At 42.3% G+C, this 15,316-nt stretch overlaps 1 protein-coding gene across 2 annotated transcripts in view; it reads left to right on the top strand.

Moving 5' to 3' along the window:
• Nucleotides 1–15,316, top strand: part of LOC138976007 (protein hobbit-like) — a 138,413-nt gene that overhangs the window by 54,882 nt on the left and 68,215 nt on the right. Inside the window, exons 6-14 of one of the 2 annotated variants that reach the window (XM_070348797.1) lie at nt 1,322–1,382; nt 1,711–1,803; nt 3,788–3,833; nt 4,472–4,534; nt 5,501–5,577; nt 6,438–6,499; nt 7,079–7,176; nt 8,125–8,189; nt 8,875–8,952. In XM_070348797.1, coding sequence (XP_070204898.1) covers nt 1,322–1,382; nt 1,711–1,803; nt 3,788–3,833; nt 4,472–4,534; nt 5,501–5,577; nt 6,438–6,499; nt 7,079–7,176; nt 8,125–8,189; nt 8,875–8,952 — 643 coding nt within the window. The remainder of the gene's footprint in view (nt 1–1,321; nt 1,383–1,710; nt 1,804–3,787; nt 3,834–4,471; nt 4,535–5,500; nt 5,578–6,437; nt 6,500–7,078; nt 7,177–8,124; nt 8,190–8,874; nt 8,953–15,316) is intronic. The other variant, XM_070348798.1, reaches the window with a different exon arrangement.

Below are 15,316 nucleotides of genomic sequence, written 5' to 3'. Positions count from 1 at the left end.
AAACTAACAAACAAACGAACAAAAAAAACACAAACAAAAAGCAACAACAACAACACAAAGTACAACAACAGCACAAAACCAACCAACAAACAAACAAAATAACACAAGCAAAAAACACAAAACAAAGCTAACAGCTTTGTCTTTCTATTTTCTCTTTTGGTTGATGTACAGTCCCCAGCAAACGAGACACGCCACACTCGCTCAAAGTGTTTGCGAGTTATTCATTTGTTGTTTTCAAATTGTGGATAAGTACAGTCAGAAAAGATATCTGGGAATAAACAACCAGATTTGTGCAGGGTATTGTACTTGTACGATGATTGTATGTTTTTCTACTGGCATTCTTCTTCTTCTTCTGTGTTTAGGCCTAAAAAAAAAAATAGGTGTGGTTACGGTAACCCGACCTACCCTATTTTTGGGGGCCGACCCTATAACTTTTTATTACATTTGTCAAAAAAATACACAAAAAAACAAGTAAACGAGTGCAGAAAACGCAATGAAAGCGAAAGCGCCCGAGTCGCACACTTATTTCCCTGTCAAGTAGGTTTAATTTGTACACATTAGAAAAAAAAGTAAAAAAAACAAAAAAAGTGATTGCCTACCCTCCTACCCTATTGTTTTTGGCTATGTTACCGTAACCACACCTATTATTTTTTTGGGCCTTATGGGCTTAAAGGCACAGTGCAGCTCACAGCCTTCGTTTTGCGTTTTCGTTGCAGCTGAGTGCATTTACAGTTCAAAAATCCTCCTATGGTAGTAAAACAAACCCAAAACTACCCAACGACGACATCTGTGAAGCTCGACAGTTTCTTGTTCACGCGAGTGCATAAATTAACCTAGTTATTACGTGGTGTTTGGTCGGAGTTCGATTCAACTGAGTGATTCCGGCCTCCATTTTGTTTTACACAAACTCATGATGACGTCTGACATAGTTTGCTAAGTGACATGTCTTTTTGTGCATGATGTGGTGATCTACCTGATCTAAATTTAGATCCAAAAATAGGTCAAGACCAGCCGGGTCCGAGTACGAAATTAATTCGTAAAAAAATTGCAGTTCTTGACTCTTTGGGTGCAAGTCAATGAAACTTGGTAGTTCTTCTAACGGATAGCTGCCTGAGGTATGACTAAAAGCCCCAGGAGCTCCGTGCACCTGGATTTGACAAGTTCAGTACCTTTAAACTCCCATGTAAACATGTGTTTTTTGCACAAGTGGTATGCTTGTTTATAAAGACAAAATATCAAAGAAAACGAAATCAGCAGATGGGTATACATGTACATGCAGTTAACATCAACCTGTACTAATAATATTCTTTTTGTGTTACAGCTATGTGATCAAGTCTAACCTGAGCAGTGTACTTTGCAAGGCCCTGCGCAGTGTTCCAGGGGTGAGATTTGCTTTCAGGGTTCTGTCAAAGCTGTCTGATTTGTCTCTTCTTACACTTTGAAAGTAGATTTTATCTTTTAGAGGATGTCATTCAAAAGAAATTGTACATTTCTTCCATTTATTTTGTTGTTTTGTTTTTTAAATCAAAGACTCAAAATGAGATGTATTTTAATTTGTTAATTGCCTGACACTGGGAGCCTATTTTTTTTATAAGGAGAATAAACTCTTTGAGTCTTTGAGTCTTGTTGCTCTTGTAATTTGTAATTTCTAGTTTAATTGATTAATTAAGTCTTGCCTTAGACTCATCAGTTATTAATTTGTATTTGCAGCAGGACACGGCTAGCCAGAACTGTCTGGCAGAACTCTCAGTGTCACTGCTGGTGGAAGCCAAATCTGACACCACTCAACCTTTACTATTTAAGGTACATTATCACTTGTATGCATGTGCATGTGCAGCGCAGTGGCAGAGACATAGATAGAAGAGATGCGAAGCGCTGTCTTCTCGCTCGCGTTATCTTCGCCTACGGCAGGGGCAAGTAATCCTCCCACTGGCGCCAAGCTGGCAATTGTTGTGTTTTTAAAGAATTATAACTGTTTCATAGAAAATCATAGATAATAAAACATGCAAACTGTTAATTATTTGCACTCAAGAGAAACAGAAAATCACAAGAAGAAGATTATTGCATCATTTGGTGATTAGAAGATGAATCCTAAAGTAAGCAATTTCGCTCATTTCTCCTTAAAAACTTTTTATCCACACGCCAGTGTAAGTGCGAGAACCACTTGAGTGAGACTTAAAAGCATCAAATTTAATTACAGCGCGTCAAAAATTATACAAACAGATTAATGTATACACCAGTAATGCATTTGCCAGTTAAGGGAAAGTAACGTTGCGCACAAAAGAAAATATTAGCTCCCAAACATTGCCTCCACGCACAATGTAAGGCATGGACTTAGAACAATGGCCGCAAGAACCGAGGGAACCGTGTTTTTGACTCACTTGGGGAACCCAATCCTCTCAAATGCGTTCGTGTGCACACTATTGAAGCTACAGAATATGAATCAAGTTTACTTATCACTGATATCTCTCGTCTGAAGCTGGATATATCCAAAGAAATATGACAGAAAAGCACTTCAAATCGGCGTCAGAGAGCAAGCGAACAACAACGTAGTACGGGATGATGGCTGACAATCGCGCGAGGTCACGCTGACCGAGCGCGGTACCCCAAGAGTTCACGCGAGCGGCCTCGCTTCGCATCTCTTCAATGTATGTCTCTGGCAGTGGTAAATCATTCTCATGCGCCTTTCTGTATCATGCTGTCTTTTCATTCTTTCTTTCATTTTCTTTTTTGTTGTTGTGCGTTTTATCTGATACCAATTTTCTCCCTTCTGTTTTCTTCTGCCTTTGGATGCTTTAATTTTTTTTTTTTAAGCATATCTGTGTTTTTTCTCTTTGTACGGTCATGTCTTTCTGTATGTGTGCCGTTAACTTTTTTCTCTTGTCTGCTAGTAAGCTGATTGTCTGTATGTAGATCTGTTTGTCTGTTGTACTGTTGTTGTTTTTTGTGTGCTGTTTCTTGGTTTTGTGTTTGTCCATGTAAGTCAATTTTTGCCTTTTTTCATAGAGGGAGGTGTGTTTTACTGAGTTGCTTTAACAATGTCAGTTTGCTCCTTGCCTGTCAATCTATTTTTTTGTGTTTTAATGTTTATGTATTTTAGAATTATCATGGTTTTTGAGTCACTTGAGAAAAAGTGACTCTATGTAATCGGTCAGTGTTAGTCTGTCCGTCCGGCCGGCCGTCCGTAGACACCACCTTAACGTTGGACTTTTCTCGGAAACTATCAAAGCGATCGGGCTCATATTTTGTTTAGTCGTGACCTCCAATGACCTCTACACTTTAACGATGGTTTCGTTGACCTTTGACCTTTTTCAAGGTCACAGGTCAGCGTCAAAGGAAAAATTAGACATTTTATATCTTTGACAAAGTTCATCGGATGTGATTGAAACTTTGTAGGATTATTCTTTACATCAAAGTATTTACATCTGTAGCCTTTTACGAACGTTATCAGAAAAACAAGGGAGATAACTAGCCTTTTCTGTTCGGCAACACACAACTTAACGTTGGGCTTTTCTCGGAAACTATAAAAGTGACCGGGCTCAAATTTTATGTGAACGTGACTCATTGTGTTGTGAATAGCAATTTCTTCCTGTCCATCTGATGCCTCATATAATATTCAGAACTGCGAAAGTGACTCGATCGAGCGTTTGCTCTTCTTGTTTTTAATGGCTCCTGACAAGTGTTCACCACTGTGCATAATATTCATAATTTAAATTTGTACTGCCATATTTTGTGTTTGAGGTCTTGCAAGCCTGCACATTAGACACTGGTGACACGTTTGTTTCAGACAATTGTGGGACAGGTGGTACGACCACAGATGATGCTTACTGAAGGTGAGAGAAAGGAGGAAGGGGATAAAGACAGGGGGGGGAGGGAGCAGGGAGTGTGTGTACGAGAGAGAGAACGAACAAACAAACTTTATTTTACAAGGATAAAGGTTTAAGGCACAAGAGAGAGAGAGAGAGAGAGAGAGAGAGAGAGAGAGAGAGAGAGAGAGAGAGAGAGAGAGAGAGAGAGAGAGAGAGAGAGAGAGAGAGAGAGAGAGAGAGAGAGAGAGAGAGAGAGAGAGAGAGAGACAGACAGACAGACAGACAGACAGACAGACAGACAGACAGACAGACAGACAGACAGACAGAGAGGATGACAGAGAGAGAGAGAGACAGAGAGTGCGGTGTGCATCTGCATGTGTGTGTGTGCATCTGCATATGTGTGTATGTGACTCTTTCTGTCTGTCTGTATTCTTATTTTTGCTTGAGGGTGTTAAGTGCTTATGCGTGTGCATGATTGTACATGGGTATGTGTACATACTCTTTCTGTGTCTGTAGTGACACAGTGCCAGGCTGTCAGTTGTCTGTTACTTGACTAAGGGAAATAACTGTGTCAAAACGTGAACACCTGCATAGAGTGAATGTTGGGATAAGTATGTAACTCAAAGTAGATATGTTTTAAAATGCGATCTTCTGTATTTCAGGTTTCCTACAAAATCTGCCAAAGCGAAAGGCCACAAGCCAAGAAAGTGTGGATGATTTGTCAGGTACTGTCATGTGTACCTATGGCATGCTTATTTTTGTTTGAGGTAGCATTCCTCGATTGCTCAGAGTGTGGGAGTGTCTTGTTATGTAGTCAATATGCACCAACAGTAAAACTGGTATGATAATGCTAAGTTCAGGGAGGGTGTTTAATGCATTGAAATTAACTCACAAGGTGTGGGAATCTCGTGTTTTGCCTCACAACTTCCATGGTTTTTTTTTTAATGGAGATGGGATTTTGCGCAGAGATTTATCTCTTGTTGTTTAGCGAACCCCTGTTTTACACTTGCAGGGCTACTAATTGGCACAGATAAGGTGACTCTGGCAGATTTAATATTCATTTACATCCGATTTCAGTTATAGACATTTATCTGAGTGGTGAATTTCATTTTGCCCTAAAAGATGTATGAAATCACCTTCGATACTGAAAACTTAGATATCATCATAATAATAAAAAAATATCATCACAAGCAAAATAGTCTGAGAGGCTGCCAACATAGGTAGAACCTTCTAGTGTGGCTTTAAGGGTAATGTGGGATATTAAAAGTAGCTTCATTAACTTTGAAACAGTACTGTCGCCTGATTCTAACATTCAAATAATTATTTTGACAGCTGGATAATAAAGGTAAGGCCCCCCCCAAAAAAAAGTCTGTTTACGGTAACATAGGCACCAAAAAATAGGGTCGGTAGGTCTTTTTTTTTTTTTTCCCCAAAAACCATATTTTTAAGTTATTTTGCCAAAAAACAGACTTTTTTTAAAAAATATTTTTATTTTTATTTATTTATTTTTTTTCCCAAATGCCAAAAAAAAGTCTAGGGTCGCGAAAAAATAAGGTCGGTCGGGATACCGTAAACAGACTATTTTTTGTGTGTGGCCTAACTGGGTTTTTTTCATACATGTATGAATATGTAAAGTATGTGGTTTGAAGAATACCCCAGTGTGTGTGTAAATTCACTTTTGGTTGTTGCAGATTTAGATGATGAGGATTTGTATGGTTCTGAGAACGAGACAACATTCCCTGCAAAACTCCGTGCATTGAAGAATCTGGTAAGCTGAGAAAAACGAACATGAAGCTGGGTTGTTTTTTTTAATACAGGAGAAACTTTTCACAATTGTGTTTCAGGTAGGCATGTGTAAAATATAGATCAGCAAATTGTGACATTTAACTTCAGCAGCTGTTTATCAGCCCTAAGAATAATGAGTCATGCATTGTATCAGTTACTTTTGGTCTTTATCAAACAGAAATGTTTGTGGCCCTGTACTTCAGTGATGCTGAAGGCTGAATGTCTTGGTGATAAACTAAGAATATGCCAAGGGCAGAATTATTGAAAATCATAGCTGTGCAATTAGTAGAGTTGTTGTAAAAGTTTCGGTCATTTGCAAGTATAAGAGAAAATAGTAAAAAATGTGTTAATACATTTGTTTGTTTGTTTGCTTAACGCCCAGCCGACCACGAAGGGCCATATCAGGGCGGTGCTGCTTTGACATATAACGTGCGCCACACACAAGACAGAAGTCGCAGCACAGGCTTCATGTCTCACCCAGTCACATTATTCTGACACCGGACCAACCAGTCCTAGCACTAACCCCATAATGCCAGACGCCAGGCGGAGCAGCCACTAGATTGCCAATTTTAAAGTCTTAGGTATGACCCGGCCGGGGTTCGAACCCACGACCTCCCGATCACGGGGCGGACGCCTTACCACTAGGCCAACCGTGCCGGTCTGTGTTAATACATGGTTACCTCTCTTTTTGAAGACACCTTTTCATGGAAAAAATGGTTGGGACAGTGGGGTGGGATATTGTCACTTACCCAGCACTGTGTTTTGATTTGATTTCAATGATTTCGGTGTAATAGTTCCATTTTTCTTCACATTTCTGTTTTCACTCTTTTTCTTCTTTTTCAGAGAGCTCTGAGTTTCGAGATTGTTGAACTGGATGTGAAAATAGTTAGAGAAACAAAACAAAGGTAAACAAAGTCTTGAGTTAAAAGAATACATTAAATTACATATTCTTACTCCGAATCACATATAAGCATTGACGTAGTCAGAGATGCTAAGGTCTGAAAATCGCTACCCGTCTAACAATTTTAAAGGGAAGCAACCCTACAACAAAAAGTGTAAGAGGTAGCGTAGCCATGTACACTTGCCATGGGGGTTACCTCCCATTGGTGTGTACTACGTCACTACCGCTTCCCGAGCACGTGGTAGAACTCATACGACTTTTTCAGCTCAGAGGAGAAAGTCGCATTTTCTTTTCTCTCGTGGCTATCTGTTTGCTGTTTGCTCGGCACCCACTGGCCACTATACCCGTCTGCTTGCTTGCTGCTTCGTAGTTGGTGAGCTCTTTCCAGTTAGTTGTTTCGACTAGCGTTTGTTGTTCGTTCTACTGAATTTTCGTCCGTTTTGGACTTCGAAATTGTCAGTAGGTTGTTGTTTGGCCGCCATTTTGGTTGCCATGTGCAGGAGCCTGGGTGTGAGTGGTTTGAAGCAGAGTGGATTCTGCACCCACATCATTGTGCCCTGAACATTGTGTATTTTCTGTGCAGGAGCCTGAGTGTGTCCCTGAAGCACTTTCACACATGTCTCAACAGCAGTCTGACAGAGCAGCGCAGCCTCAACTTTGAGTTCACCCTTATTTTGGAAGGTATGAGTGTTTCCCCTCCATCTAAAACCTTCAGAAATATACAGAATGTAGGTTTTAAAAGAGAGGGGTTCTTGAAGTGGTCATAAATATATACAGACTAGGTGAGAAAAAAAAACCCGCGGGTTAGGGGGAAGAATTTACCCGATGCTCCCCAGCATGTCGTAAGAGGCGACTAACGGATTCTGTTTCTCTTTTTACCCTTGTTAAGTGTTTCTTGTATAGAATATAGTCAATTTTTGTAAAGATTTTAGTCAAGCAGTATGTAAGAAATGTTAAGTCCTTTGTGCTGGAAACTTGCATTCTCCCAGTAAGGTAATACATTGTACTACGTTGCAAGCCCCTGGAGCAAATTTTTGATTAGTGCTTTTGTGAACAAGAAACAATTGACAAGTGGCTCTATCCCATCTCCCCCCTTTCCCCGTCGCGATATAACCTTCGTGGTTGAAAACGACGTTAAACACCAAATAAAGAAAGAAAGAAAGGTGAGAAAAAAAGAAAAAAAAGCAAGGGGAGAACTTAATTCGTCTTTAAACTAAAATTAGGAGCTCTTTAAAGAACACTCAAGCTCACCATTTTGATTCAGATATGGGCTTAGCTTTTTCATAATATAAGACCATCCCTTTGCTTGGTCACATACCAGAAATCAACACCCTGGCAGCTTGCTGCAATAAGTTCAATTTTTTTTATAGTTATTCGTTTCTTACAAAATAAAAATTTTAGGATATTAATTCATTCAAAATTCATGCAAAATTTCCCAGTGTGCAGAGAGAGCACCCAGGGTATTGATTTTTGGTATGTGACCAAGGGGAGGTCTTATCCAATGTAAAACTAAAGCTTTGATATAAAGCGATATAGATTGCACAGTTACGTAATTGTTCCTGTTTCTGTTCTGAACTGTTAAGCCACGGGTAATATTGAGAACAACATGTTTTGGTGATTGTGTTTCAGAGTTTCTGACCAAATCTCCACAGGCACAGTTTGCTGAGCTGAGCAAAATAAACATCAAAACAGAGGTAAGCTGTTAATACAGTAGGTTTCAATTTCACAAAATGAGTTATAGAGGAGGAGTAGCTTGAGTAACTCATGACCACAAGGAATTAGTTTGTTAAACACACACACCCACACTCGTACACACACACACTCCCACACACATATGCACGCAAGCATGCAGGCAGGCACACACACATGCACACTAAAACACACATGCACACTAAAACACACACACACATGCTTGTATGCTCACACACACACGCACGCACTAACACACACACACGCACATGCACACACATGCACAAGTCTGATATGAGGAGATACACAATATCAAGAAGTACATGGGAATGAAGCCCATATACATACACTAAATTTTGTGTACTTTTATATATTGTGTCTTATACAGTAACATGAATCCTGTTTGATAGAAATGTAAGAACATGCATACACAGTTGGTGAGTACTAGATAAGGGCATTATGCTTGTTCTGCTACCTTGAATTTGATGAAACACAATAAACTGTAATACATGTAGCTCACCATAATCATATAGTTTCATGTCAGCTGATTGTTCTTGGTTTAATAACACTACACTTTGATTGCATCAGTCAGTATGATAATGACTTGATTGGTCTTGAAAGTACGTGTTTTCATACATCATCAGCTATGGTCTCTACAACTGCTGTGTTCGTGTATGTCTTTTTTGACAGAGAATCTGCTCGTTTGACTCAGAAAAGCCTGAGAGCGTAACATGTTTGAGAAAGCTCATGAACTCTTTCGGACTGAATGTGAGTTAACCTGAAGGTGGTTTGTTCAAGCATGGCATTGGATTGCGTTTTTGCAAGTTGAGTTGCCCTGCAAAAAACATCCAACATCTTTCCAGCCAGTCTTGTTTTTATTGGAGCTGAATATGTACTTAAAAGCATGGCGATGAGAATTTCAAGTTCCTTGAGACAACTAGACTTGTTGGTGTGTGCTTGACATTTCCTTGGCTGGGAAGCGAATATAATGCTAACCTCTTTTTTAAAATCATAAGCATGGACTTTTTTTGTACTGTATTGCTTATATATTCCCAAGAGCATCTGAAACTCTCCCCCAAAAGAATGTTCTTTGGCTTGACCATACCCTTTTGAGCACCGCATCATGATTTTCGAGTTCTGACAAGCAGCAAGAGCTTTTGTTCCCACTGTTTGAATTTTGACAGGTTTTTTCCTCGTTATCACTGTGACGTATTTGAAAGAAAAAAATCTTTGATTTCTTTAAAGTTTTTATTAAATAATGTGCTATAAATGAATTGTGTTGAGCTATGTCTCAGTTTTGCTTGTTCAAGTTGACCCTTTGCTTTAAGTTTAACAAGGCATTGTGATTTTTGTTTCACGTTTTTGTTTTGAGGGTGTGTGGATTTTGATTGGTGACTGACTAACTGATTAACTGATGAATGGATTGATTCAGAACAGAGGGACTTATTTTGGGGGCCCCTAGCTCAGTTGGTAGAGCTCTGGACTTGTGATCTGCGGGTCACGGATTCCAGGCCGGGACGGGCACGGGTAAACTTTATGTACAGACTCGGAGATGGTATCCATGTTCTACCCCCGTGTCACCACAGTGGCAAGTAAAAGACCTGGGTCATTCTTCCATAAGTGCAGGTGGTTGTGATTACACCTAAACACGCAGACACCTGGGTAGCGCGACTCGGTTGTCGCTGGATTTTCACATGAGGAAGTGACCGGAATTTCCCAGTGATGGGACAATAAAGTAATGAAAATGAAGTGTAGGATGGACTGCAGTGCTTACCACATTGGGAGCAGTCATTCTGTGTAATTATTATTTGACAGTGAAAGAAAGTTAATGTGCTGTGTATATATTTGGAGCATTAGCTACCTGTTTCAGCATCATGTATTGCGTTCTCCACGTTGATTGTGTTTAAAGGCATACACGCAGGCTTTTTCTCTGAAAATTTGAGATATTTCTGTTCAAGATATTATCTGGATATTTGCAATCGAGTGTTTTTGTTTTATCTTGATTCAATTTTTTTTATATATATTTTGTTTTGTTTTTTGTTCATCTTTCTCATTCGCTTTTTCTTTCTTTTTTTCTTGTTTTATTTTTAACCTGTTCAAACAAAGGTGGTTAAAATGATATAAACTAATCCATTTTACCATGATTTTTTTGTTAACCTTTTTTTTGTTTTTGTTCGTTCATGGGCTGAAACTCCCACGGCTTTTACGTGTATGACCGTTTTTACCCCGCCATTTAGGCAGCCATACGCCGCTTTCGGAGGAAGCATGCTGGGTATTTTTGTGTTTCTATAACCCACCAAACTCTGACATGGATTACAGGATCTTTTTCGTGCGCACTTGGTCTTGTGCTTGCGTGTACACACGGGGGTGTTCGGACACCGAGGAGAGTCTGCACACAAAGTTGACTCTGAGAAATAAATCTCTCGCCGAACGTGGGGACGAACTCACGCTGACAGCGGCCAACTGGATACAAATCCAGCGCGCTACCGACTGAGCTACATCCCCGCCCTTTGTTAACCTTAATATCCATCATTGGGCAATTCATTTAGCATATTCAAAAATACAGTCCTTCCCATGTAAATCATGAAATCGGCCCAGGCTTTTACACAGGATAGGAACTTGTCCACTTGGACACTAACACAAAATCAACAGCCTACCTACTCCCTATGCAGAGTTGGACTTTTTTGCTGAATTAATGTCCAAATTAACTGACACCTTTGTCAGTCAATGGATTTAATTAGATCGCCAAGAAATGTCTACTTGACACAAGAAGCAGGCTGGCTGTTGATTTTTGGTACAGTGGAACCCCCTTAAAGGTGGTCGTCTATATTTCTGCTTTTTTTCAATAATCGTATGGTTAGATTTCGATACAAAATTATGTCAGATGATGAATGAACCATGGGGAAAAAATTTATAGAAAAAAAAATATATGTAAAAAAAGATTTTATTTTTGGGTAGCGTGACTCACGCTTCCAATATTTTGTTTTCTGTTTGCTGAGAACATGTGCTTTGCCTAAAAATACTGACCAATCAAATTCATGTCACTATGCTTATAGCCACGCCCAAACTAGTGCAGCAACAGTTTGACACTGGAGCGCTGTCCACGCTTTTTTTTAAACGCACGAAATGCACGGGATTTGAGAGGAGTTTTGCCCTTGGCATTTTCCAAATAAGGATTAAATTACATATTATTACCCAACTCACATATAGCAATTAACTCTAGTTCAGTGCTGGTAACGCTGTACACGTTCCCCTTGGTAACAAGGGAGACCACCCTAAAAAAGAGTGATCCATCCCATAATATCAGACCGATGTCCGGTCCAACATCCGTATGCGTGCGCATACGCCGCCATTTGTATCATTCTCTCTCAGCGGTTCAACTGGGTAGGACGCTCCTGATGTACGCTCCTGCTGTCTTCAGCTTTTCGCCAGAGTCTTTTGCTTTGGCTTCTCCCCTTGGTCGCCGCCTTTACTTTACACCTGTACCTATGCTGTGTGGTGAGATCTTTCCGTTTTTGTTGTAACTTTAGCGACGTTTTCGTCGCTCGTGTGTACTTGTGAAATTTTTCTGAAATTGTTTTCTGTGAAATTTTTCGTGAGTGGTTTGCTATGGCGGAGGCTTCGCTTGTTGATAGCGCTAAACGGAAGCCTAGTTCGAGGCAGGTAGCTGACGTTACGCCTCCGAAAAGAAGCTCAAGGAGAGATAAGGGCGCAGGGAAGTCCGCGTCTGTGTCATCTGAGTCAACTTCTGTTAAGTCTCCCGTGTTAGCAGACGTACGAACAATCTTCCGGTCAGACTTGTTTACTTTCTGACAAGAGTAGTCGTTCTGGTGTAGCTTCTTCTGCTTCTGTTTCGCCTGGCTGCCCTGGGTTAGCGCCAGCCGACGTGGCTTCTTTATTGTTGATGCTGAGCTCTCAAGTTTTCGTCATTAGCGTCTGGATTATCTTCCACTCGGGAGGAATTGTGTGCGCTTCCGTCGGGTGTTTCTGATGTTTTTTCCTTAGCCAAGATCCGGCGGTCGCCTGCAGTTCCGGCTTCGACTTCCGCTAAGCCTTCGGCGACTGTGACTCGGGCGGATGTCCATGCTTCGCAGGATGGGGGTACCGACTTGTTGTCTCTCCCGAATGTGACACCAGTACAAGGTATGTCTACACCGCTTGCCGGTGTGCGAGCTCAGGGGGCTCTCTCTGGCGATGGATGTCGTGAGAGTTCTTATGAGCAGCGAAAGGACGAACGCCTCCGTACGTCTCTTTATGAGAATATCGGGGACCGTTTTAGTCCTCTTCCGCCCTGGGGGCAGGAAGTGGTCGGTTCTGCCGACGATAAACTGTCTGATGTTCTGCCTTCTGGCTCTGAGTTTGATCTCGAGTCGTAGGTTAGGGCGGATGACGGGGATGCCTCAGTGGTAGAGGATTCCCAGCCTTGAGAGACGGACCGCGGGTGTCCGTCTGTAGGTCAACCTCCTGCGTCTGGTTTCCAGCAGGGCGGTGTGACTGAATAGGCCGCGGTGGCCTACCTGACTCGATGGCGAGCAGGAAGGCTAACGACACCCAGCTTTCTTGCCGTTTTAGTTGTCCAGCGCAGTGACGTGGGCTAACGGAAATGGCATTTAAGTTATTGGTGACTCTGGGGCTGACCATGGGTGTCATTCTAGGGTCACCTACCTGACTACGATGGCGAGCAGGAAGGTTAACGAGGGTGCGTTCATGGGATGGATGACACCCAGCTTAACTTGCCGTTCAAGTTGTCCAGCGCAGTGTCGTGGTCGGCGGAAAACGGCATTTAAGTTTTGACCGGAAGGGGTGGTGGAGAGCAGGGCGTAACTGACTCCACCTCTTTCCGGTTCCGACTTCTGGAAGTTCGGAGGAACAGGATGTTCTCTTCAGCTTTCGGGGATCGTTGTCCATTGCCCTGGAGTTGGCATATGGCCACGTCTAGCCAGGTTCTCCGGTGAAAGTGGTGTACGTTCGCGCGAGGAATGTAGCACGCATTTTCGTGGCTGGGCAACGTAAGCTTCCGCCCTGGGGGCAGGAAGTTGTTGGGCTGGGTGATTCTTGGATTGGCCATGCGAGTCTCTCTGGGGGTCACCTTCCTAACTTTGATACCGAGTAGAAAGGTGATGTTTGGAGAGGTGTCCACGGTGGTGGATGTCACCCAGCTTAACTTGCCGTTCAAGGTGTCCAGCGCAGTGATGTGCGCAGTGATAAACGGCATTTAGGACTTGACAGGAAGGAGTGGCTGAGGAATATTTTTGCCTCGTCCACCCCTGCCTTTGTTCGACGACTTCCGGAGTTCGGAGGAACAGTAGGTTCACTTCCGCGGCCGGGAATCGTCGTTCATTGCCCTGAAGATGGCATATTTCTTGTAGTTTTGACTTCCGCTTCCTCCTGGGGGGCAGGAAGCGAGCAGTAAGGCTGGTTCCTTGTTGGATAATTTGAGTCAAACAGGAAGGCAGCTTCCGGATTGCACGGTTGTGCTTGACGGCTGTTCAGATGTAGGTGCTTCCGCATTAACAATTAGCACTGTATTCAGGTTCCATTTCAAGTTAGCAAGGGCAGTGGCGCTCGCAGCTGTAATGGGTCGAGGTTCTATGGAATCTTCCGGTGTGTTTCTATACAACCGGTTGGTTCTCATGTTTACTTATCCACGGCCGGTTTCGCTTCCGCTTTTGCGGCTGCATCTTCCGGTTACAGGATGGGACAGCCTTCTACTGTTAACACTGCGTTGGTAGTCGGCACTTTTCAGCTTTTGGCTTCCGGTTCCGTTACTGCGGTTCCTTTGCTGTTATACAGGCTGTATCCACTTCCCCTTCCAGTCTTCCAGCTGGCTTGGGACAGGTGGATGGAGGTCTGGTCATGGAATTCTGGCGTTTGAAATTTTCTGTTTTTTTCGAAAATTTTCCGATGTTGGCAAGTTTAGCCTTATCGGGATGGGCGACTGGGTCTCATCATTTCGATGATCTTTATAATGCTTTTGAACAGGAGGGAGGCTCTTACTTCACTTGTGTCGCTGTTCGCGGCAGTTCGTAGTTGTTTTGAGCTTTCCGAGGAGAATCTTTGAGTGTCAAGCCCTTAGATCCTCCGTCGGGATCCTTTGCGCTTGTGGAAGTTTTCACAAGCGAGTCTTCTTTGTCACCACTTGGCTCTTCCTTGGTGGACAACGCGTGACCTGTGGCGAGGGTGCTTTGGCTTGTGTTGCACGCTCAAGTAGCGTGTCACTCACGGAGCGCTTTCTGTAGGCTTCGGTTAACGCCAAGCCTAAGAACTTAGGTTCTCTTTTTGCGTTCTACGGAACCGCCCTCGGGTTTGGCAAACATCCATTGGGTTTTTGATAGCAAGGAGAAACTGTCTGTAAGATCAAGGTCTCCTAGCTCGGGTAGATTGTCTCATCTTTTCTTTTTGAGGGGCTCTTTTATACTTGTTTTCATTTTCTCTCGCCTGGGCGGTTACGTTCTGTATGGCTATCTTTGTGGTTCTACAGGACGCAGATGCAAAGGATGTTGCTTTGCCGTCTTTTACCTAGGAGTAAGCCTCTGCCTTCAAAGTTTTGTTCTTTTGGCGTGACTTTAATCTCTTTCTCGTTTGAAAGTTATCTCTTTGAATCCGCTGCTATGCACGCGGGGTTTTTCCTTCTAAGAGAAGCTCATGGTAAAGGGAAAGCGTTAGGCAGGCCTTGGCGGTTTGTTTGTTTCCAAACGAAAAGCTTCAGGCTGGCTGTTGTCTATTTTAGCTTTGGCTCGATACCCTCGCTTTCACAGGGCTCTTTCATAGATCTGTTCGGCGACCTTTTGGTCTCACAGACGGGTCTTTGCAATCTTGGTTCCCAGACCTCTTAGGGCTGGCAAGAAGGCATCTTTGCTTTCTCACATTCGATTTACACGGATGTCTACTGTAGGGGTATCCTTGAAATTCTCAGGGGCATCCGCCTCGACTCTGGATTTGGTTCAGAGTCTCTATAGGGTTTTTGTGTTTTGTTCACTTGCCACTTTGACTGGCTTGGTTCAAAGTGCTTTTTTCTTACGGAAAGAACTCCTCTTCTTTCTGTTTATTGCAGGTGGCTATCCACCTTTCTTTTTGGGTTTCCGTTTTGTCTTCCATGTCTTATTTAAGACTTTATGAGATTTCGGTCACG

This window comes from Littorina saxatilis, linkage group LG9, assembly GCF_037325665.1.
Source record: "Littorina saxatilis isolate snail1 linkage group LG9, US_GU_Lsax_2.0, whole genome shotgun sequence".
In the NCBI taxonomy this organism is placed as follows: Eukaryota; Metazoa; Mollusca; class Gastropoda; order Littorinimorpha; family Littorinidae; genus Littorina; species Littorina saxatilis.
The sequence above is the reverse complement of the archived record's forward strand: the minus strand, read 5'-3'. Positions and strand labels throughout refer to the sequence as shown.